This window comes from Carex rostrata, chromosome 25, assembly GCF_964058835.1.
Source record: "Carex rostrata chromosome 25, lpCarRost1.2, whole genome shotgun sequence".
Lineage (NCBI taxonomy): Eukaryota > Viridiplantae > Streptophyta > Magnoliopsida > Poales > Cyperaceae > Carex > Carex rostrata.
This window is the reverse complement of record NC_135942.1, coordinates 4739839-4764384: the sequence shown is the minus strand read 5'-3', so window position 1 is coordinate 4764384 and position 24546 is coordinate 4739839. Positions and strand designations below refer to the sequence as shown.

The window sequence follows — 24546 nt, the reverse complement described above, 5'->3', positions numbered from 1 at the left end:
GTTGGTGAGAATGATTTTTGGTGCATATGTTACCTACAAACTTTGGCAAAAGATATGCCGAATTTCAGATAGCACCATGCTCATTTGCATATTAGTAAAAAAACAAAAACAAAAGTTGTTATGGTTTGGTACCAACTAAGAGATATCTGTTTATTTACAAAAAATATGGTGTAAAAGGTTATTTCTTGTTAAATACTACATGACATGTAAAAAGGAACTGTATGTGTGTGAGATAATTGATTTCATTGGAGAACCTTCAAAGAGATGAAGATTATTGAACCCTTCATTCTGTCTTGTCCATTGCAGGCATTCGCAGTGCGGTTGTGCTGGAGGTGCCGGTAATTTGATGCGACATTGCCAAGTGCAGGAACGAGCATCACGAATTGTTTACAATTCAATCCTTATTTAAGTGTCATACTGTGTTTTGTTTAGTCTGGTAGAATTCAGGTGTTTCTGTACTTTAATTTGTACAAGGAAGATGTGTTTATTGGATATGTGAATCTGAATTTTGATTGGAAATTCTGAGACCACGACATAGCAGCAAAAATAGGCTGGATCGATGTCTAGGTAGATAAATACTTAGTTAATTTTCTTTTTAGCTGGAATGTAACTTGAAATATCATGAATGAAATGGGCGTTTTGCCTTTGTTTCAAATTGTGAATGGAAATTGATTTTGGTTATACATATGAACTGTGAATGCATTTGATTTGTAATTGCCTTTGGTATGCGTTGAACTATATTACTAATGGTACACAGCAGTCTATGAGTAACGGAATTTAGGATGTAACAATAGCCTTATTTTGCCTAAGGGCCTTTCATTTAAAAATAAATAAAAATAAATAGCCTTATCTTTTTTTCTTTTTCTTTTTTGTGTTCGGTCTTTTTCTATGTACCAGTAATCAGTAATCAGTGCGCACAAGTGCCATTGTGCATACAGTTGCGTAGTTAGGATTTTCAAGTCAAAATAAATTATTATTATTATTTTATTTAAATTATTAAACTATAAAATATTATTAAATAATTTTCATTGAAAGCGGAAGCAGAATCGGTAATTGACCATAAATTAAAATTAAGAAAATCATTAGGAATCAACCGAATTAGATTGAAAATTCATTTTTTTCGAAAAAATATTAATATAAAAAAATTAATCTAAAGTATTGAAGTATTAAATTTTACTTAGAAGCATAGTTCACAAGACTCTTCTATTAAAATTCAATCCATTTTTGAATAGTTAAACCTAATAAAAATAATTTAATGCATTACATTAAATTTCAATATATTACTTTGTAAAACATTTTAGTCTATTTCTTTCAAAAAAAGTAATAGGTTTATTGTGGTCCCGCTATCATACCATTCTTAATCACATTCCTCTTGTTGTCATATTTCGAAATAGATTGATGAAAGACTATCAAATTTGTAACGACTCGTCCAATTTCACTGATCGAGAGCTTTGACTTAGTCAGGAATAGACAAAACTCAAATTCAGAGATAGAGAAAACTCAAATTCAACCCAACTACATACGAACTTGATACCGTATTTCAAAATCCAGAGATAATGGATGTAGCTAGCTCCGCCACTGTGTGCAGTTGGTATTTTTTTTCCAACTGTTTTAAGGTACAGAGAAAACCAACAGAATATTAAATTATAGTGGTGAAAAACACAAAAAATAGAAGAGAGATGATCCGCCTTATACACGAACCTCGATATATATAGAGCGAAAAAAAAAAGCACGGTAATTTATTATGCAAAAATTGTGATATAAATTGAGATCATCCATATTTATTGATACACATATTAAATAATAGAATAAAAAAGATCCATATTGTACAAGAACATTGATGTAAATAGAGAAAAAAAGCATGATGATTTATTACACAAAAATAGTGATATGGGATCCATTTTTATTGATATACAAATTATAAGAATATGAAATAAGGATATGTTATTGTCCTTTTCTCTTCTTCGCCAAGCTATTATTCATCCAAATTTGAATGGATTACACGATGGCAATATCTGTTTCCTATGTAATTTTCAGTGTTCTTCTATTGTTCTCCAGGGAGCATTGTATCCTCAGGAAGATCACAGAATGCATTCCCCTATTATAATTAGAAAATGACGAAAACAAGTACAAATTAGATATAATTGCTAAACAACAACAATGACAAAAAAAATACAACAATGAAAATGACAATAACTAATTTAAATATTAAATTTAGTTACCTCTCCTGTGAGATGTGCAACACATCTCTTCTCAGCAAGTAACTCAGCTTCAGTCTGCCAAAATTCAAATAAAGAAAGTTTCAAGATAGATGACAGAAAGGGGAAAAGTTACATTGAATTAGTACACTTTAAACAACATAAACCTTTTTTATACGTGCTCTTAGAAAATCGTCTATTATTACATCCGTAGCCAGCTCATAGTCGCCATCTCCCTGATAAAAGAAAAATAATATAAAAAATAGCTGTTAAGTACTGTATGATTATTACATAAAAATGTTTTTTGTTTGGATCATGTTTGTTAAAGACATACCTTAGAGCGACATGGCATACTAAAAACTATGTCTTCTGCTATCCCGTAAGTATTTCCATTTGTGTAGACCTGTATTTGTATGACATTTAAAAATATATATTAAAGAAGTATTACCAAAATCCAAAAAAAAAAAAAATAGAAAGTAATATTTTGACAAAAGTACCCCTGATGAGAACCAATCGCCCTCCGGAGTAGGAGTAACAAGGGACCTAATAGCATCAGCAATTGATACAGCAGTGGAAGCAGCTGATGACCTTCCCCATTTTTGTATAAGCACACCTCCTCTCTGTTCATAGAAACAAAAAAAAATGATAATTCTTCAGGTTTATTATATTATAATAATCAAGTATGACAGTTGAAAATATAAAATAAACAATCCTGATATGTAGCATGTATACCTTTTGAATTCTTTCAGTGAACTCTGTTTCTAACCATTTGGTATCTTTTATGACCTCTTTCGCTGGAATGCCATTGATTTTTGCATTCAAGAAATCAGGAACCTGAATCAAATGAAAAAATAAAGACTACCATGAATATATTTTTCAAACAAAACAAAAAAAATCTAAATTTTTTTTTATACTTCATCATTCTAACCTGTGTAGTTGAATGATTCCCCCAAATGGTCATGTTGGAGACCTTGTCATAAAATACACCGGCTTTCAGGGCTAACTGCGGAGATTACTTTGAGTAAGCCACATGACATAATTAAAACAAATTAATGAACTTGTTATTATAATATTTATAATATGTAAATCACCTGGCATTTAGCTCTATTTTCATCAAGCCTTGTCAAGGCATGGAAATTCTTTGCAGGAATGTTTGGTGCATTCTTCAAGCAAATCAATGCACTAACCACATTGGATGCACAGAATCAATAAAATAAATTCCATTAAGAAAACAACATATTACCTTTTGACATTACAAAAAAACTAAAATAACCTTTACTCAAAAAAATAAAAAAATAACCGGTACGCACTTTGTGTTGCATGGGTTTCCAACAACTATGACTTTGACATTTCGGGATGCAACTGCATTAAGTGCTTTCCCCTGCATTTCTAACAGTTAAATTTCAAGACACTAAACAAATAACTATTAGAAAAAAAAATATGAATATTTACCTGCTCAGCAAAAATTTGGCCATTGATATCTAACAAGCCGGCACGCTCCATTCCTGGGCCCCGTGGCTTTGCACCAATCAAAAGAGCCCATTCACAATCTTGAAAAATCTCATATGGATTTGTACCTATGCTTACCTCCCTTAAAAGAGGATATAAGGAGTCTTCCAATTCCATAGCGACTCCTTTTCATAATAAACGAAAAATGAAGGGAATTAAAATTGTTGAAGTTTTGGCTGCTTTTGAAATCCTGAGTTATTACTATTATTTTTTTTTTCCATTTTTACCTTCAAGAGCTTGCAAAGACCTTTCAGAGCCCAATAATTGTAGAGCTATCGGTTGATCCGGCCCGAAAACCACACCAGAAGCGAGCTGGTTGCATAATCAAATTAAACCACAGCCCAATAATTGTACAGTTGTATGGAAATTTTTGGAGAAGCAAGTATGAAACACACACCCAAGGTGCCTGATATATTGCCCGAGTGAACGGGGAATTTAAATAGGCGATTTTTATGACATAACAACATGATAAACTTTGTATCTACTTCTGACATGTATGGTTTGGTACTCACTTTGAAAAGTAGATGGTTAGATATCATTCCAGCTGCACCCGATACGGCAATTTTGATCAGACTCTTCCATGATTTCGTCTTTTCATCCTGCGTCAGAATTCACGACTGTATTAGTGTATCTAACTTCTGGAGCTACTTTGCTCATACAAAAAATCAGAGTTGTTAATTTCTCTTAAAACACAAAATTTGAGGTGATAATGTACCGCTCTAAGATCATATGTAGTACAGAAAACACCATAACATTCTCTATTGCTGGCTTTGTCAGAAGGAATTGCCGGGGCAACTGGTGCCTGTACTTCACTATAATAACACAACAAAACCAAAGAACCTTACATATTAAGAAAAACCAATAAAGAAATATATGATATATCCAAACAAAAGTAAACAAGAGTAGTCTCACTTCGGTGCAACAGAGCAGCTAATTCTCAGCCTTCTGTGCGGTTCGAACGACACCCCAGTTCGCTTTGCATCGTGGCCATGAAATGGCACACCTGGTTTGGATTTTAGAGTATGGGATGGCGAATAGGAGGTAGAAATCTTCGATAATGCCATGAAAATGGTATGAGAGAGAGAAACAGTGAGAAAGAGAGTGAGAGAGCGAGGATTGGAAAGGGGTGGATTTGGTTGGAGTTTGAAATAGAGCGCTTTGAGAGTAGCGGATGTAAGGCTAGAGCTGGGACGCGTGGCGCGACAGCACGATCTAAACTGATGATAAAATGAAGAGGGTGGCGCGCAGTGGTGAACCCGGTCTACCAGCGTGGACGCTGACGCAGTTGGAGATTCCTGTAGCGCTTTCTTTGTGATTCTCTTCGCGTCGGTACTACCAGGTGCAAAACTACAAATCTGCAACAGATTCCTTAGCTTTTTTTTCTTCTTGCGGATACTATCTAATTTCAGGCCCAATTAGATTATCACGGCCCAAATTATCCATACTTGGGCCTTTTAACATGTAGAGTCAAGTAGTTATCAATTAAAGTTTTAATGTAGGGAACAGGTCATATTTTAACATGTAGGGAACAGGTCATATTTTTTCCTAGCAAAATAGTAATCTATTATTAAGACAAATTCTGATTCTCTACACATACTAAGCTAAAGGGAACTATATCAGATGATAATCTTGTAAAATTACTAATATATACAGTCATACATATGCAGTAAAAATAGTATTTGATACAACATTTCCATCCATCCATTTCTTGAAATTAAATTAACCAAACACGGATCATAAAAAGGAAACCCATATTTTATAAATACACCTCTGTACTCAGAATTCTTCATGCATTTTTAATCATCTCTTCAACCCCGAAAATATTCAAACTCTGAAGTTCTTGCCCTCAAAGGTTTGCCCGAACTGCCAGTTGCGGGGGGTGACGTGCCATGAAGTCGACTTGCGGTGATCACTGTTGACAACTCTGAAGGTCAGCTCCTGATTTGTCAGGTCACAATTGGTTGACCAGATCTGGCCCCAGTTACGTGTCAGAGGGGTCCACTTCAGAGTGTTCCCTTTCACGAACATTGCCTTCACATCTCCAGCACCAGCGACGTTGTATACGGAGATCAAATTGAAGTACTTGTTTCCGTTAATGGTAAATCGGATACCGCCTTGTTTCTTGCATGGAACCCTGAATCACACACCAATAAAGTATGTTAATCATTAATACTAATTGGATATTCATAAAATGAGAAAAGCACTCATATCCCCTGCTTTCTTAATTTATTTAGAGACACAAAAATGAGCTAATCTTAAAGATAAAATAGTAAATTTTCAGAAATATGTGATTCCCAAGTATTGTATAACAGCTAACATATTCAATTTACTCAAAAAAAAAAATTATAAATTACTCAAGTATGTACTAGTGCTAAAAAAAATTCTATTATAACTGAAAATTTTACTGTGAAATTGGAATAATATTCCGAATATATACAATGCTTATGCACAGTAATTTACATATTTGTCTAAAAAATATTGACAAAAAACATTAAAATTTATTTGTTTCCGTTTGGTAACTAAGAGGAGGATGAGAATCTGCTGCTATTCTCTCAGAAAAGCAGGTCTTGCTTTTCTTCATCCCAACCGTTCAAATGCTTTAAACAGTTCAGATTTGAGATGTGCGGATCCCAAAAGAGGAACACCAGATCTTTGAACGGTTGGGATGGATAAAAAGAGTAACCTGATTTTCTGGAAGAAGAGCAGTGGATTTGATTCCCTAAGAGGAAGCACTAAAGAGAGAAAAATAAAAGATATGAATCTTTTACCTGCGGTATGCAACAGGCACAATGCCGGCCTCATACTGAGCAATCTGCAGGAAAGCAGGCTGGGAGAGATCAAAATGGGCACGAGGGGGGTTGCACCACCCACCATTGTCACTAGACTGAGCGTAGTTAGGGGGGCATTGATTGGTGCCCGTCACGGTAATTGAACCAGACTTGCACCACTTTTGGTCATCTATACACTTGATCTCATAGCATGCACCGCATGTAGCACCATTGTTAAATAGGGCTGAGCTCAAAGCGGCAGTTTGCACACCGTAACCCTGGTTTACTGTGTCTTGGTAACCGCATGCTCCGGCTGTGTAATTCATGATATGCATGTCAGTTGCTTCCTTTGTTGGTACATATTTTAAATGTTTTGTAAAAGTTAATGAATTTTTCCATTTGAAAAGGAGCAAAACAGAGTTCCATGTAATACAGATTGTTCTACCATTTTTTTGTACTTGATGCCAAAATGGAGGGGATTTCAGGGGTGTTACATCACCATCCCGAGGGATATGCGATGAAAACAATTTTTTCGTTATAAATCTTGCAATACTATAAAAGCATGTTAATTGAAATCAGAGACCTCAGCATAACAAAGATCTCGAGTTATCTTTTTTTTCAGGTTCATAGTAGCTTATGTTTTCATGTATAAAAAAAACTAAGCATTATTTCTTGTCATGGAACATAGAAGTAGAAATCAACAAGTAAATGAAATTACCTCTGGTGTCAGACCCATCGGCACCGCCATAGAAGGTGGCGTGTGCAGTGCTCCAATGATTCTCGCATTCAAATTTACCATGGTTGTGGTGGGCCAGGAGAGCATGGTCATGATTGTGGTTCGGGTTAACATGGTGTTGTGCATGTTTATTCAAAGCTTCCGCCACATCAAATCCAGCTCCCAATAGAACTACCAAAAGCAATGAAAGAACAACTAGGACGTGCGAGCCCATGTTGTTACTTCTCTCCCTTATTTTTCTGGGATTGTGACTATAATTAGTTAATTTAGCCAAAACCTTCTCTTTTTTCCTTTCTAATCAAAGAATTAGAATTGAGATCTCTTTATACCAAACCCAAGGGGAAGTCGTTGAATTTTTTCTCCATCTTTAGGCTGTGTTTGTAACTAATGACTGTAAGGCAGCGTATCATAAGAGGTGCTGAGAGACTTGCGGAATTCCGCCGTAAAAGCTGTTCTCTCTACCACACTTCTTCTACCACACTTCTTCTACAGCACCTTGAACCGTAAAATGTACCCAAAATTGCAAATTATTCTGGTATTGACTGTGTCAGCATTACAATATCCCAACCCCCGCCCGCCCACAAACAAGGACATATTTCAAACACTTGATAAGTACATTTACAGTAAACAAAATTGATGAAAAATATTACTTCAGTCTCTCCCAGTCTCCTGCCAGTTTCATGGATATTAAATTTCACAAAATCTTAGCTCTGTTACCTGATTTAGGCAAGATCCATTACACATGCACAAGATGTGTCAACTGTGATCAAGTTCCATGGGATTGATATTATCAAAGTACTCATTTTTCTAATTTCAAATGGGGGATGAAAAGTTTATTTATTTGTTCTGGCTATTACAGAATCCACACAAAGTTCAATCCTCCATAATATGAAAAAGAAAAAAAAAGAAACTCACAGATGAACATCATGATACAACACAACCCCTCTTCACACACTACTACACAGTTGACTACAAAATGACAGGATATGCCAGAGAGAACACAATATTACATGTCTTAAAAAACACTAAGAACGCATCAACCAATAATTCAAAGAGGAGTCAGACCAACAACACCTGCAAAAATACGAAACCAATATATCACATTCCTGAAACCGCAACAAAAGAAATACACGAGGCATGTATAAATATTTAAAGGGAAAGAAAAAAAGGTACCGCATGCCAATCTGCCACCAGCATTTCCAGTGGAAAGGCTAAGTTCATGGCCACCTAGATAGATCAAGCCATTAGTTACAGACTTGCAGCTGTGATTTAAAGAACAAAAGTAAAAATAAAATTCTTATACAAGCAATCTTACCTTTCCCCAAATCATCCTCAACTTCATGAACCACAAATGCTCTTCCAACAACTGAATTCGGGCCATTCAATGGAATCTGAATGATACATTAATTAAATAAGAAAACTGTACATAACTACAGAAACATAGAGGGAAGGACTTTATGAATAGACAAAATCATGAATTATTTACCTGGCTATCAACAATAGTTGCCTCAGCTACTCCTGAATTTCCAAACGCACGAAAACCATAAATAAAAACAAATAGTTAAATTAGATATGCATTCAGAAAATATACAAGTTTTGATATTGACAATATTATATACCCTCAGAGTTGGCAACAATGTTTCCCAGGTCACCCGCATGGCGCACTTCATCCTCAGGGGCCCCATGTGTTAGATTATTTGGGTTGAAATGTGGCCCTGTTTAGATGAAATCACATTCAGTTCAGATAACAAGACCAATATATCACAACAACATAAAACCAAAGTCCTTGTAATATTGGCAATAGCTAACATATGAGATTTGAAAATTAATTCACCGAGCACTACTTAGGAGTGTATAGAAAAAGATAAACTATAAAACACTACATAAAATATCAATCTATACCAGTTGAAATGCATCCATTGGTAGTGTCGCCATATTCATGCTGGAACAAAGAATATCTATTGTCAAACATGTAGACAATAAAAAGAAAAATAATACATATATGAAAATGTCTAAGAGAAGAAAACTAACAAGGTGAAAGCCATGGAGTCCCGGTGTCAGTCCAGTTGCACGAACTGATACAGTTGTAGGACCTGACATTTGCAAGAGCACCCCAAAATGTCTAAATTATATCACAAATTTAAGTTACCCACAGCTAGAACACATTTTCATTTTTATCTGAGCTAGCAGGCCAGGGGTTCAATCTGAGATTCTATTGCCTTAGATTTCAATTCAATTAAGCATATTAACATTACTTTAATGTCCTCCTCCAGATTCTATTTTGCAGTTTAGTTACAAGTTTTAATTGCTTTGAAAATAGGTCTGATATCAAGGATTTTTCCTCTTAACCTTCATGAATTAAATCAAAATTTCAGCAAAATTTTACTGATAACACAATTTGTGTCATTATAGAGTTCGGCTAGTATGACATCGATGTCATTTCAACCTAAATGACACTAACTCCAAAACCTATCCGATAGGCTTTAAACATGAAACCAAACCGTTCAAACCGATTCACTTGATGAGTGATGCGTTTACATGCAAAATTTATAATTTTTTGAATTTATTTAATATCAAGTCAAGTGTCAAATGTGGGGTTTCTTAAGTTAATTTTAATGCATTCATTTTTCATTCGTTTTTGCCCGCTTGACTTAATAATAAAATAATTCGAAAATTAATAAATTTTGCATGTAAACACATCACACATGAAGTAGGTCGGTTTGAACGGTTTGGATTTATCATTTAAAGACTATCCAATAGGTTTTGAAAATCGGTGTCACATAACACTAATGTCATACTAGCCGGACTCGTCATTATATCAACAAATAACAGCTTTACCAATAAATATGTACCCATAATAAGCACTGCACGTCAATAAGACCCCACTAAAATTAGGAAGTCAAATGCTACCTTTCACCAATAATAAGTACACTAAACTCGTAATGTATATATTCAATCAGCAGTAAACCACACTTTTCAAATAAACTATAACGAATTCGGAACTACTGATCCTAAAATCAAACAAATCCACCAGAGAAGACTACGAAAGGGGAAGACAAACCGTCGTCATCTTGGGTAAGAGTAACGACCCCCTCGACCTGAGAAGTGCCCTTGAGCACAGCTACCGCCTTCTTCAGCGCCGCCACGAGCACCGGCGACCGCTTCGACACCAACTTCAGCGACGACACGGACGACGACCCGATAGTTAGTGATTGACCGAAGAGAGGAGACGCGACGTGGAAAGGGCGAGCAGAGGAAGGAGCGGAAGCGATGGTGGAGAAGAAAACTGTCTGTGCTGCCATGGCTGCTACCAGTATCGACTCGATTTGTGGCATAAGAGGGATTGACCTACCAGGATTACGGAATGAGAGATAAGGGACTGAGGGAGGTTTTGGGAGTGCGTATGTATCTCAACTCTCAAGTGACCGACGTGTCCGGTGCCTATTCGGGGGTGATGTAGGGGGTCAGGATTATGTGTGCTTCGAGATTCGTGCAGAACGTATTTAAACGGTTGGGTTTACATCGTTCTCTGTGTCATCCTCTTACAACATATGTGTATCGAGTCTCTATGGTGGAGAGTGGAGACATAATAAAAGTATGTTGCCGTATGTAATTAACTGTCAGAATGAAGCAACAGGAAAGATAGGAACTGTCTGGGGATAGAACAGGAATTCTCTGGAACCATCGTTTATCCTGGTTAAGTGGCAACAAAACACACTCAGACTCAGGTGATCAGGTCGCTCCAGTAGTCTCGCTCGGGAAGTTGGATAGAGCCACAGAGGCATCCGAAATTTTTATTATTACCATATTCGGAAAAAAAAAATTTAGAAATTCGATCAATACTTAAGCCTTACAAATAATATGCGATCCGATTTAATGACAACCGCATAGATAATCGGCGGTCTTATACATGAGACCGCACAGACAATCTGTAACCCTACATTTTATTATTTTTAACAGAACATCGATTAATAAAAGACAAGAAAATTTTGATTTATGTGACACCTCATATGTTTGATAAAGTAAAAAATGGGCCCAAGTCCAAGCTTTAATTAATAAATAATATAATTAATTAAATAAATGATATTCTCAGAGGACGCGAATTCCAAGCTTTGAGTTGGTTCTTTGAGATATTTGAGAGACGCTAATTCCAAGCCAACAAAAAAAAAATGTAAAAAGTAAAAACTTAATAGTTATGGTGCGGAACATAAAACACAAAAAATAAGAAAGTTAGGGCACGAATTAAAAAAAAAAAAAAAAAAATGAGGTCGCAGATATCAGTTCAAGATTATGGATTGGCTGTGCGGTTTTCATTAAATAAAGCTACTAATTGACTGTGTGCCTAGGTATTGATGAAATTCTCTCAAAATGAGGGTCTTTTGATTTTTTTTTTTTTTAAATAAATATTTCGGCAGAGGCATATAGCACAATTGAGATCCAGTGCAATATCTGAACCGTGAAGAATAGGGGTGTTCATCGGTTCGGTTCGGTTTCAACCGAACCGAACTTGGCAAACCAAAGTTATAATTCGGTTTTAAAAATAGAACCGAATCGAAGTTTTATTTCGGTTTGTTCGGTTCAAACCGAAATATATTATTATTTTTTATTTAAAACAATTGATTTATAATAAACTGAAGTATATTAAGAAATAAACCGGAGTATTAAGAAATAAACTAAGTTATTTAAAAATAAACCAAGTATTTAAAGCAATTGATTAAGAAATAAACCGGAGTATTAAAAAATAAACCGGGGTGGTTCCGATCAAATTCATATTATATGATAGTTCGGTCGGTTCGGTTATTTCGGTTTTGAAAATTTTCAAACCGAACCGAACCGATCCAATAAACCGAAATAACCGAACCGTTTAAACCGAACTAATTCGGTTCGGTCCAAAACCGATTAAACCGAACCGTTTGAACACCCCTAGTGAAGAATGAGATCTGAGTCGTCGGTTTTAATCTGACACAATTTTTAAACAGATTCCTATATTCCAATAGGCTTCGAATTAATTTTGACCCGGCTGTAAGAATACTGTATCGAACAGGAATCCTGCCCATTGTTAATTTTAGCTCTATAATTATAACTTTCCGTTAATAAATATTTTTTTATAATTATTTGATTATATCGTCCGTCTCTTGACTTTCTCTTTCGGAATTTAATTAAACAAACAAAAAAAAATCGCTTTTCAATAGGAGAAAAAAAACGTAAAATAAACGCTGATACATAAAAAAAATAATAAAATGTGTATATTTAATCAAATTAAATCATGTAATAGAAAATAATTTATGTATTTAATCAAATTAATTTATATTTAACTAGAAGTTGTGATTTACATTTACAGTTGAAAAAAATTAACACGGTTAAAATTCATTTATTACAAAAAAAAATGAATATCGTGTGTCTTTTTTTTTGAAGGACAGCTGGCAAGTAGCCGGCTGGCAATATATTAATAAAAAAGAATATTTACATCACATTTATGCTCTAACATTCTACAATTAACTAGTAAATAACACGCTAAGCCACCCAGTGAAGGACCGTGCATGGTCTCTTGTGTCCATTCTACCCCTTCCTAACCTCCTATTAGAGATTATTTTTCCATAGCATAATTTCTTGAACGGCTTCATCTATTAACCTATGAACTTGTTTATTTTTTTGAGAGAAAATCCTCTGATTTCTCTCTTTCCACAACGTCCAAACTTCCAGTGCCCACGCCTCATCCCAACTCTTCCTCATCGCTCCCTGTAGAGATTTCATATGTTCCCACCAGATTTCTTCAGTGGCTCCATTCCCCGCTGGGACTGGTAGGTTGATTGATGCCAAGAAGCCCCGACAGAACAGCCACAGTGCACTCCCAAAATAAGTGATTCGTTGATTCCAGTGCATTATTTATGCACATGACGCACACTCCCTCTACAGGACAGCCTCTCTTTTGCAAGCTTTCCTTCGTTAATATCCTATCATTGATTAGAAGCCAACAGAACACCTTAACCTTTGACGGTATTTTGATTTTCCATAGCACTCTATGAAACTGGCAGTTGATTTCCTTTGTGTGTAAGGTTTTATAAGCCGATGCCGTGGAGAAAACCTCCCCCTCCGTCCACTTCCACCTGACCCTATTCTGATCTGAGCTTATCGAGAAGTAAAAACAGTCCCTAAATTTGGTTAGTGCTTTCAAGAAGTACGACCCCTGTGTACCCAAGTTCCAGTGGTGGGAAAGCCCGTAAAGGGTTAGTAGCATCTGTGTCCAAAGACCATTGGAATCATGGTATAATTTCCATAGCCACTTAATTAATAATGCCGCATTTTGATCAGCAATATCAATTATCCCCAGTCCCCCTTCTTTTTTTAAGGCACAGGTTCTCTCCCAGTTCATCAGACAGTTGATTGGCTTACACTGTTCTTGCATTTTCCAAAGAAAACTCCTCCTTAGCCTGTCTATGTGATTAATGATGTTTTTTGGCAGTCTGAATGCCTATGCATAATGCAGTGGCAATACAGATAGTACCGATTTTACCAGTGTCAGTTGGCCTCCGAAAGAAAGGAGGTTCGATTTCCAACTCGCTATCCTTTCATGAACCGCCAAAATTATCGGCTGAAATTGCTCTTTTTTCGATTTCTTAATGGATAATGGGAGACCGAGATATTTCATTGGTGACTGAGAAGGAGGACTACCAATAATATTCTGCATTGCCAAGATTGCGTTTACTAGGACCCAAATGGGCACAAAGCTACTTTTGGATCGATTAATCTTCATACCCGAAAGTTCTTCATACATTTAGAGTATTAGAGCAATCAGTTTGAGTGTAACGGGGTGGGCCTCAGAGATAATGAGAGTATCATCTGCGTACTGGATCACTTTTGTAGGGGTGTGGACGGGTCTGTGCATCAAAGATTCTGCATTAGAGATGAATGAGTTTATCGAGTCAGTAACCAGAATGAATAGTAGTGGTGATAGCGGGTCCCCCTGCCTAAACCCCATTTGATGACTGAAGTATCTTGTAGTCTCTCCATTAATCTTCATCATTGACGATGACGACTTGAGCACCGCCAATACCGTGCTGATCCATCTCGGAGGGAAACCTTTTTCAATAAGAAGATCTGTGAGAAAGCGCCAATCTACCATGTCAAATGCTTTTTCAAAGTCCACTTTATATAGTATAGCTAGAGTTCGATGCCTATCCATGCTACTCAGTAGCTCTCTTGCCACTGAGAAAGATTCCATCAGGGACCTCCCTTTGATGAACGTTGTTTGGGTGTTTGCCACTACCGCCTGCATCTGCGGTTGCAATCTATTTGCGAATACCTTAGTGATTAGCCTTATTACCGTGTTAATGATGCTAATTGGCCTGTAATCAGTGATCATGTTTGCCCCTTTCTTCTTTGGTACCAAGGTAATTGCTGCTTTGTTAAGACAGGATATGTCGGTCGAACCGCTATGTAATCCTTTTAACAAATCCATGAGGTCGTCTTTCACGATGTCCCAAAATTTCTGATAGAATTCTATTAGCAGGCCATCAGGCCCACTGGCCTTCTGCTTTGGCATTTGATTTAGTGCCTCTAGTAATTCTCTCTATGATATTGCCTCATCTAAATGTTGCAGACCAATTAGGAATTAGCTAAATTCACTGAGAAGCAGGATTTTCTCCATATACGAACAGAAGATTTGGTTCTTTGCTAATGTGGGAATATACGAATCAGTTAACTATGTATTGAGAATTTGAGATGAGCACTTTCTTCAGAGAAGAGAAATTACAAAGATCACTTGACAATAAATTTTAAAATATTCAAATAAATTAACATTATATTGTATTATATTATTAGACATTTAAATAGTCTATCAATTAAATTTCTTATAGTTTAAACATAGTTTCATGATTATCAAAAATCATGAATTTTTTAGTAAAAGTTGGAGGTGAAATCACCCAACTGTTTAATATTCACAAATGATTGTTCCTTTCATAATTTCAAATATGCGACCTCTTACACGGAGAGTATTGCCTTTGCGACTATACCAAAAGCTGGTTTCTTTAATCAGTAATTTTATATCGTTAAAATTTTAATTAGCTGATGTACAATAATCTTGTCATGTTCTATAAATATGATTTATGGATAATATAGATCATGTTTATAATATTAAATCTTAGTCGAAAAATTATTAAAGTTGTTAAATAATTTGTTTATCAAGTAATTAATCTCATCATGTGATAACTTGCCAAATTGTATGGGATGATACCCTTAAGTGTTCTTTTCAAAATTATATACAACTTAATTCTAAGTGGCCCATCATTGAGGTGTTGATACAGAATTTTGGGCCTTCTTCTCAGAAAAAGAAAATCAGCCTTTCTGAAATTCTTTTAGAACTAGATGCTTGCTAGCTGCTCGGCTGCAGCCGCTACTCTTTCTTCCTGAGATGCATTTGAATTGTATTGTTGAATTTTTTTTTATTCATCAAATTTATAATTTATGTTTGGTTTATAATGTATTGTCACAAATACTCTTCTTTCTCTAAATGCAGCTACTTTTTATAAAAAAAAAAATATTTATCTTTTCTTAAAAATAATTTTTTTGCCTAATTCTTTATGAAAAAGTATTTTCATGAAATAAATAATAACTAGAAAAATTAAATATGTATGAAAGGAGAAGGATAATTTATGCTAATTTATCTTAAATCACTTATATACAGTGTTTTAAATAGCGTGCTATAGCGTTTTCGGACCTTGAACGCTACGCTATGAGATAAAAGTGTGTTATTTCAGCTACAACCGCTATAGTGGTCCGCTATCTGCGCTACATGCAATGCGTTATAGTGCACGCTATGCTACATAGACTTTTATATAAAGGGCCAAACTTAAAATTAATTTTAAAGATCAATTTTTTCAAGGTTCAGATTGATTTTATTTTTAAATAAAAAATAGATAATTTATTCTATGATGCTTATATTTTTTTTAATAGAAAAAATATATAATTTATGACATGATACTTAGGTTATTTTCAATGGAAAAAGATAGATAGTTTATGATATTATTAGAGATATTTTGAACAACAATTTAGACTTTGTACTGGTTCAATATTAATATTATAATTTCTTAATCAATTTTGTGTTACATATTACTATATGAGACTTTAGATAATGTTGATAATTAGTAGAATATAAAATATAATTTTAAAAAAAATGTTATGTAGAATTTTTTTTTTTTTTTTAGCCTTTCCATTGTGATACAATAATCGCTATTTAAAATCTTACTTATATACCATAAGTTTGATGTATATTAACTAGAATTAATATGTTTATTTAGTTTTGTGGGTAAATATAAAATGGAGGAAGAATTGACGGCATGGAGAAATGTGGAAGGAATATTTTAATATTATTGCGGAGTGGAGAAATGTGGAAGGAATATTTTTGTACTGTAGACGACAATCACGGGCCTTTAAAACATAGTCAAAGTGTTTTATATTTTAAGATATTTTGAAGTCAAAACTAAGATGAAATGCTCTTCGGTACGAAATATGATGCAATAATAGAGACATATTTTCTTTGCCATAAGTGGAAGTTTATCATCTTAAACGAAAGAAAAAAGAAATAAGAAAAAATAGTCGGCTTAATTAAAAATTCTTTCTTAAGCTAAAACGGGAAAATCATTTAAATAATTACAGGTAATTTTTTGGGATTTGTTGGCGCGAAAGGAACAATCTCTCGTGAACAATTTTAGCCTTTTTTTAGCTACTGTTAAGCATCTATGAAGCCTCTTTATCTTTAAATTAAGAGGTCTGGAAAAGCAATAAGCATGAAAATCCACAGAATCAGACAAAAGTAAGGCAAGCATCTAATTACCTAACGGGTAACTTTGATTAAAGCAGGTCAATGCTACCTCCAAAATATATTTATAAAGCGAGAACAAGAAACAAATTACTCGAAATTTAACGAGTACCACACATGCAGAAGCAATGACAAAAGCACACAAACCGTGGTACCCATGCATGCTTTACAAACAATGACAAGAGATCAGACATAATAATTTATTGGATACCTTAAAAGAGAAGAAAATTTTGAAGGAAAACAATATGAGCATTGGGTGTTTAAGAAGCCGAAATTTTTTTATATACCATAATAAAAAAAAAAAAAACCAAAACACCTATGTTTTGAGAGAATTCCACATTTACTCAGGCCGCAGAGTCACTATTAGGCCCCATTTGGAGGGGACCGCAGAGCCAATATGCGGCCCCATTTAGCGGGCCGCAGGGGATGTTTTGAGTTGTTGTAACATGCACAGTGGGGTCGCAGATTGGCTCTGCGGCCCAAGTAAATGTGAAATTTCCCCAAAACGGAGGGTTTTTTTTTAATTATGGTATTTAAAAAAATTTCTGTTTAAGAAGAGCTTCACAAAATTAAGTCCAACAGATTATTTTGATATATACTACGAGAGCATCATCATTCTTGTAATTATACAAAAAAAAATTTAACATATTAACAATTTTAAATATTAAACCTCAATCACTTTATTCACATCTTTATACTTTAATATCTTCCGTACTTAAAATTGGTACTTGAAAACAATTATAAATTATGATGTGGCACTTTTAACAACATCGCTAAATTAGTAATTGCTCTGCATATTTATAGTTGAAATTGCAATTATTATACGAGGAGGGTTTAAATACTTCGTGTTTTTCATATCTCAATTATGTCTAATATCTTTATCTCCATTTTAAAAGTCCAAACAATCAATCTAAACCATTCAACATAATCGCCATATTAAAATGTGCTTGGATATCAAATTATATATATTTTTTTGAAACAAAAATTATTATCTTTTTAGATATATATAAAATTATATTACTGTTTTTCAAAAGATTCTGCACCATTCAAGTAGTGATATTAATTCCACCTATCTAAAAAAAAGTAAAACACTTCAAAAAATATAAAATTGGCCTCCAAGCACATTTTTAATATGAGGAGGGTTCCAATACCTCATTTTTTTTTTCCATACCTCATTATACTTCATATTCATATTTTGTATATTCATTTTCAAAGCCCAAACTATTTATCCAAATCGCTTAACATAACATTTATGCTAAAATATGTTTGGAGATGAAATTTTTTTACTATTTTTTAAGATATGTACAAAATTACTGTTTTTGGATCGTTAAAAAAAAAAGTGATTTTCTACCCATCTCAAAAAATAGTAAAAAATTTTCAAAAATTATAAAATTTCATCTCCAACTATATTTTAGTATGGATATGATGTTGAACGGTTCGGATCGACAATTTAGACTTTAAAAACGAAGATAACGAAGATTTAAAATATGAGGTATGAAATGCATGAGGCATTGTTTCAGGAGGAGGAAGGTTCAAATGCCTCTATTTTTTGTACCTCCACCATGCCTCTATTTTTAAAAACGTTAATAAATCAAAATTTCAATCATTAACGTCAAAATAAAACCATTAAATGTGATCTATGTTATTTTCTCTATGTACTCATATAAAAAAAATATCACATTTGGATTTTGTTTTTATGTGAATCGGTCATTTGAAAAATCAATTTCTAGAAATTATTCACATTAGTACGTTTTTACAAACTCTTGATAACAACCAAAACACAGTTCAAATGCCACAATTTTTTACACATACATAGATAAAATGATGTAGATCATATCTAATAATTTTATTTTGACTTTTAAGTTTTAAATTTTATATTATTAAAAAATTTAAAAATAAAGATACGATAAAGACACAAAATGAAAGCATTTAAACCTTCCTCTTGTTTCGTATGGGTTAGAAAGGCACATTAATAGCCACTTTTTCTAATAATAATTGTCACTTTGATTAATTATTAAGTAATGGCCCGTTGCAATCCTTCCACGTGAAAGTGAAAGGACAATAGCCATGTCTGAAAGGCCATGACTTCAATTATTTTATGCTATCCGTATAAATGGAAAGATTTGGAAGAAATTTGCATGCGTCGTTTATTGTATTTCCAATCAACTTTGTTATGGACACACCCAATTCTCAAACTTGTATTTCTAATTTGTAGATGCATGGTCTTACTCTCCTCAATTATTTCCTATTACGGTGTTTAACATAAAATACTTACATTTCTTAATTGTAGACTAAAATTAAGTTCAGAATATATATATATATAGAGAGAGAGAGAGAGGAGCTACGCTACTCCATGTAGTAAAACGTGTTGGTGCTCCATGGCACTATATTTTTATTTTGAAAATCCAAACGATCGATCCGAACCACTCAACATGATCTCCATATTGAAATGTGCTTGAAGACCAAATTTTACATTTTTTTGGAATTTTTTTACTATTTATTAAGCAATTTTGAAAATCGCTGATCCGATGGTTCAGAAATTTTTACTGTTTTTCACTGTTCACAGCAAAACTGCAATTTTCAAAATTGCTTAATAAATAGTAAAAAAATTCCAAAAAATGTAAAATTTGGTCTCCAAGCACATTTCAATATGGAGATCATGTTGAGCGGTTCGGATCGATCATTTGGATTTTCAAAATAAAAATATAGTGTCATGGAGCACCAACATGTTTTACTCCATGGAGTAGCGTACCTCATATATATATATATTTAAGTTCAGAATTCAACTTAATAGTTTGTCACGTGAATTGCTCAACATGATCTCGATATTAAAATGTACTTGAGATCAATTTTATATTTTTTTACAATTTTTCTACTAATTTTTTTATATAAATACAAAAATCATTGTTTCTTTATGGTTCAGAATCTTCTAAAAAATAGTTATTTTGTATTTATCTAAAAAATAGTAATAAAGTTCCAAAAAAATATGTAAATTTTGGTCTTCAAGCACATTTAAATATTGAGATCATGTTTAGCGATTCGGACCGATTATTTTAACTTTGAAAATAAAAATAAAGATGTAAAGCATGATTGGTGCACAGTATGACATTTTAACCCTACTCTTTAAGAGTATAATACTTAAATTCTTAAATTATTTAATGTTACTAACACGAAATACATACGTACCTAAATATGATGTTATGATATTTTGCAAAATAAATTTGGAAATTTATTTTATGAAGAAAAGTTACGATACTTTATTTATCGAACAATTATCAAATTTGCATAGTCTATGATCAGATAGCACCACAATTTCACTAACCATTAACAAACTTGCATATGCCATTTGAAAAATGGAAGCATGTGGACTTTTACATAATGAGAAACATAGCACAACCAAAACAAGGAATTTGATAAATTCGATATTTTCAAGACCCTTGAAAATTATCGAAAATGAAAAATGAGGTACGAACGGACCTAAAAATATGATAGAATCATCCAATTTACAATATTTGTAATGCACAACTTATGACTCATGGTTATTTTAGCGTGATACATAACCTATTATATATATACAACTAGAAATGTCATGACTCATTCAGGACCTTTTAAGTGGTGTTTCAAACTCAATGAATGTTATACAATATTAACATTAGATTTCTTTTTCTTCTAATTTGTCTGGATTTTCAGAAATTGGAGAAAACCAATATATAGATGTTTGTGATATTATTGTTGGTTCTCTTTTATTTTTATATACTTAAAAATTAAAAGTATATTTAAGACCGTTTACTTAATCTTGCTAATAAATATATTTAGAGTGAGTCTTCATTTATATTTGAAATATATTTTGATCTAATTATTTCAACATTAAATATTAACAAGTATGTTAGGATGATTATTGTTAAAATTATTAGAGCAGCACTAAAAACAAGCACTACAAACAATAGAAATGTGATTTTTGATCAAATTTGTTCAATAATTGTTCCATTAACTTCTAACTACAATGCAAAATACATCTTTTTCCTCTATTTGCCAAGTTTGAATTGGATGTGTGTCAATTAAATTTTTGTACTTAATATCTAATTTTTGTGCTTAATATCTTTTTCCTACATTGAAAAATCTAATTTGATTTTATACGCCCCTTGGATGCTAGCATTTAGTAGTAATCAGATGGTAGTGTAGTTCCTTGCTCAGGTGGCAAGAAGATTCAAGGTTAACAGGTGTTTTAGAGTCTATTGTTAGTTTAATGTCAGAAGTATATTCAGGATATCTTTGTGGTTTTTTGCTATGTGCTTCTGGGTGTATTTTGATTTATATGCTGCTATGCTTTGTTATGTGGTAATGAACAGATGATGATTGTAACTTAACTTGGTTTCGTAATGAAGCTAGACCTAGGCCTTTTATTTTAAAAAATTTCTACCAGTATGTAATTAAGCAGTATTTATTAAACTTTAAAAAATAACGGGCTCAGAATCCCATGAGAAACACAGAAGGGCATGCTCCAATGAATCCGTATCCTCTCCGGTATTGCAGAGGATCACCCTCATTTTATGGTTTGAGATTAAATTTCAACTGGTTTGGTATTCGAGCCGCAACAGGGAGCACTATTTTTGAACTTCGAGATTCGTGCCAAGTTAAAAAGAACAGTTCAGATCTAGTAATTGTAAAAGATTCCCTCATCAGTTATTGGAGAGGATGTAATTTTTTAACTTTCATAATATTGGAGAGGAGTAATTGTAAAAGATTCCCTTATCAAACTCCGAAGATATCTAGACACTTTCATAATTTTAATTTTTTTTTTTATATATATTGCAATTTAATTAACTTTTTTCTTTTAAAGTGTTTATATAATTCGACTCCTTTTTAAAATATTAAAATATATACTTATAGTTTAGTAGTTAGAATTTCTCAATATAATTATATATTCGAGTTCAACTTCTAACTATACGAGAATTAACATTTGATCTAGTTGTAAATACAATGCTCTCTGTATAAGAAGTCACAAGTTTGAAATCCGAATAAAAGTACCTATTGTGAATACTAAATAGTGGATTACTTTGACCTCCATTTTATTAATATATATCTACATGTATATAGTTGGGCTATGATGCATTGCAATGTATAGGTCCTCTTGTACATTGGATTATAAATAATTATTTTTGACTTCAAAACAACCGATCCAAACCGTTCAATTTGATATCTATATTAAAATATATATGGAGACCAAATTTTACATTTTTTTAAAATTATTTGCTATTTTTTTAGAATTTTTGAAAATTGTTGTTTTTCCATGGTTCAAATTTTTTTGAAAATCAGCGATTTAAAAAAATTCTAATGAATTTCCAAATAATATAAAATTTGATCTCCAAGCACATTTGATATGTAGAATATGTTGTTTCCTTTAGATCAAATATTTGAATTTCAAATCTAACAGTTTGCAGTCCAATGTACAAGAAGGCATGTACATTGCAATGCACCATAATCCAACTCTATATATGTAAAAAAATTTGAACTTAAGAAGGTTCGCATCTAGGAGTCCGCATCGGCTGCATTAATTCAAAAGAGCATCTTTTGAATTAATATATATCGACCGTTCGATTGTAAACGGAGTTCATCTGGTCCCTCCCTAAAACAAAGGGGATCTTTAATATTAGTGCAGATTTTATTCGCACGAATCTTGAAACTTATTGGACAGTCTAGATGTATTAATTCAAAAGATTCTTTTCTGAGTTAATGTAGAGGATACGAATTTCGAGTCTAGGTAAGGTTTAACAGGGACATGATAAAATAATAAATAGGATTAGGTGTGCCTTTGAGAATTTGGTAAAGTGAGCTTTTCACGTACTTTTAAAATTAATTTGATATCTAAAATTTTGAATAAATGGGTCCATCTTAATTTAGTCTTTACCGACTAACTCCTGTACTTTTTATTCGTGGCATCGCAGCTAATACACATGGGTCCGTTTGATGGGTGAGAAAAATAATGAATTCTTTGAAAATAAGAAAAGTCTTTCTAGAATAAACAATTCTCGTTATGTTACTTCCTAGTTGAGATGTTTGTTTGATGTGTGAGATTTTAAAATTCAAAAATGTGTTTGATCGTTTGCATAATAACGATAATGATAATAAAAATGTAATAAATAATGATAGTAACATTAATACTAATAATCATAATAATAATAATGTTGATATTATTATATCAATAATGATAATGTTAATGATGAAGATTGAACAAGAAAATAGAGTAAAAATGACGATTGTCTAATATTTTAAATAATAATAATTTATTATTTTTATTATTATCATCATGATCATTATAATTATAGTTGACGTGGTATTTTTTTCTCCACAAAAATTAGAAAAATATGTATGAGAAAGTTAGAGGACAGGAGGAAGACACGACATTTATGTTATTAGAAAAACTTGTCAATCAGACAAGACAGAAAATGGTTCTCTTCATTCTTTCACACTAATACATTTTAAAAAAAAAAAAAAAATTCTTTCACACTTTCCCTCATTTTTCTAATAAATCAAACAAATCCAATGTTTCCTTCCAAAACAACTGCATTTCATGTAATCTATAATTTAAGCACATGGTTTTGGAACAGCAAGCGCTGAAATACTGCACTCTAAATGTGATATATCAACCGAAAGCCTATCCAAACTCTATGGTCATGTTTGGTTGTGGAGTAACTTTAATCTGGAGTAAATTGCTTACTCCAAGTTAAGATGAAGTAAGTTAATCATTTAATCATGTTTGGTGGAGTAAGTCAAACCACCTCTCTAGGTGGAGCAAGTTAAACCGGATTAATTCAAATCTTACTTCCACTTACTCCATCAATTTTACTCTTTATTTAGTGAATTAAGTGTGGAGTAAGAAGTTTAATCCATCCATTACTCCACAACCAAACAGTATTGCTTAAATTCATCAAAGTCATTCATGAGCTTAATTTCAAAAATTTGATGAATTAGTTTTCATCATTGCATTCAAACTGTTTAAAATAATTTATTTCACGAATGTAGTTATTTAGTATAAAGTTAAGCTATTAAAAAATAAAGATTTAAAACATTATCTTATTGCATTTATTTTTTATCATTTGACTATTTTTTTTAATGCTAAAAATACCACTTGACTATTTCTTTTCTTTTTTAATAAAAGTGGTCACATGCCACCGATTTTAATTAAGAAAATCACAACACAGACTCAAACTCACAATTTGAAACCAAATGATACATTTTAAAATTTACCTAAAATTACTTTGATGAGTAGGGTTGTTCATTGGGTCCGGTTTAATCAGTTTTAAACCGAACCGAATTAGTTTGGATAAAATAGTTCGGTTTGCTTTTTAAAATCAAATTATAATTTTGGTTCGGTTCGGTTCGGTTTGAAAATTTTCAAAACCGAAATAACTGAAATGACCACTCAGATTTATTTCTTAATCAATTGCTTTAAATATTTCAGTTTATTTCTTAATATCCAGGTTTATTTCTTAATACCCCGGTTTATTTCTTAATTAT

At 32.9% G+C, this 24546-nt stretch overlaps 3 protein-coding genes across 4 annotated transcripts; all 3 read right to left on the bottom strand.

Moving 5' to 3' along the window:
• Positions 1 to 1780: 1780 nt before the first annotated feature.
• Positions 1781 to 4862, bottom strand: LOC144543871 (lactate/malate dehydrogenase family protein). The gene is made up of 14 exons (XM_078292322.1): positions 4620 to 4862; positions 4423 to 4519; positions 4220 to 4306; positions 3935 to 4019; positions 3651 to 3832; positions 3509 to 3579; positions 3290 to 3380; positions 3127 to 3201; positions 2931 to 3032; positions 2696 to 2818; positions 2533 to 2601; positions 2366 to 2434; positions 2223 to 2276; positions 1781 to 2098 (listed from the first exon to the last, which is right to left on the bottom strand). The coding sequence occupies exons 1-14, from the start codon at positions 4769 to 4771 to the stop codon at positions 2045 to 2047; spliced, it is 1311 nt and encodes a 436-aa protein (XP_078148448.1). The 5' UTR covers positions 4772 to 4862; the 3' UTR covers positions 1781 to 2044.
• A 469-nt stretch (positions 4863 to 5331) lies between these two features.
• Positions 5332 to 7704, bottom strand: LOC144543857 (expansin-A4-like). Of its 2 annotated transcripts, XM_078292297.1 has the most exons (4): positions 7541 to 7704; positions 7194 to 7450; positions 6476 to 6788; positions 5332 to 5841 (listed from the first exon to the last, which is right to left on the bottom strand). In XM_078292297.1, exons 2-4 carry the CDS (start codon positions 7423 to 7425, stop codon positions 5532 to 5534), a joined length of 855 nt encoding a protein of 284 aa, XP_078148423.1. In that variant the 5' UTR covers positions 7426 to 7450; positions 7541 to 7704; the 3' UTR covers positions 5332 to 5531. The 2 variants fall into 2 exon arrangements, with proteins under 2 accessions (XP_078148423.1, XP_078148422.1); XM_078292296.1 differs by having other exon boundaries at positions 7194 to 7704.
• A 325-nt stretch (positions 7705 to 8029) lies between these two features.
• On the bottom strand, positions 8030 to 10583 carry LOC144576118 (superoxide dismutase [Cu-Zn], chloroplastic). Its single transcript, XM_078326381.1, has 8 exons — positions 10273 to 10583; positions 9243 to 9304; positions 9114 to 9153; positions 8831 to 8926; positions 8698 to 8729; positions 8527 to 8602; positions 8385 to 8438; positions 8030 to 8285 (listed from the first exon to the last, which is right to left on the bottom strand). The coding sequence occupies exons 1-8, from the start codon at positions 10544 to 10546 to the stop codon at positions 8260 to 8262; spliced, it is 660 nt and encodes a 219-aa protein (XP_078182507.1). The 5' UTR covers positions 10547 to 10583; the 3' UTR covers positions 8030 to 8259.
• Between the last annotated feature and the right edge of the window lie 13963 nt (positions 10584 to 24546).

What these genes read in the sequence shown, in the direction of transcription:
- LOC144543871 (XM_078292322.1), bottom strand. Translation starts at nt 4,771, where the DNA reads ATGGCATTATCGAAGATTTCTACCTCCTATTCGCCATCCCATACTCTA. An exon ending in GCCAAATTTTTGCTGAGCAG is followed by an intron (nt 3,580 to 3,650) that starts GTAAATATTCAT and finishes TTAGAAATGCAG; the next exon opens with GGGAAAGCACTTAATGCAGT. An exon ending in TCACTGAAAGAATTCAAAAG is followed by an intron (nt 2,819 to 2,930) that starts GTATACATGCTA and finishes TTCTATGAACAG; the next exon opens with AGAGGAGGTGTGCTTATACA.
- LOC144543857 (XM_078292296.1), bottom strand. Translation starts at nt 7,425, where the DNA reads ATGGGCTCGCACGTCCTAGTTGTTCTTTCATTGCTTTTGGTAGTTCTA. An exon ending in CGATGGGTCTGACACCAGAG is followed by an intron (nt 6,789 to 7,193) that starts GTAATTTCATTT and finishes TGAATTACACAG; the next exon opens with CCGGAGCATGCGGTTACCAA. An exon ending in GTGCCTGTTGCATACCGCAG is followed by an intron (nt 5,842 to 6,475) that starts GTAAAAGATTCA and finishes TGTGTGATTCAG; the next exon opens with GGTTCCATGCAAGAAACAAG.
- LOC144576118 (XM_078326381.1), bottom strand. Translation starts at nt 10,546, where the DNA reads ATGCCACAAATCGAGTCGATACTGGTAGCAGCCATGGCAGCACAGACA. An exon ending in TGAGGATGATTTGGGGAAAG is followed by an intron (nt 8,439 to 8,526) that starts GTAAGATTGCTT and finishes TGATCTATCTAG; the next exon opens with GTGGCCATGAACTTAGCCTT. An exon ending in TGGTGGCAGATTGGCATGCG is followed by an intron (nt 8,286 to 8,384) that starts GTACCTTTTTTT and finishes GTATTTTTGCAG; the next exon opens with GTGTTGTTGGTCTGACTCCT.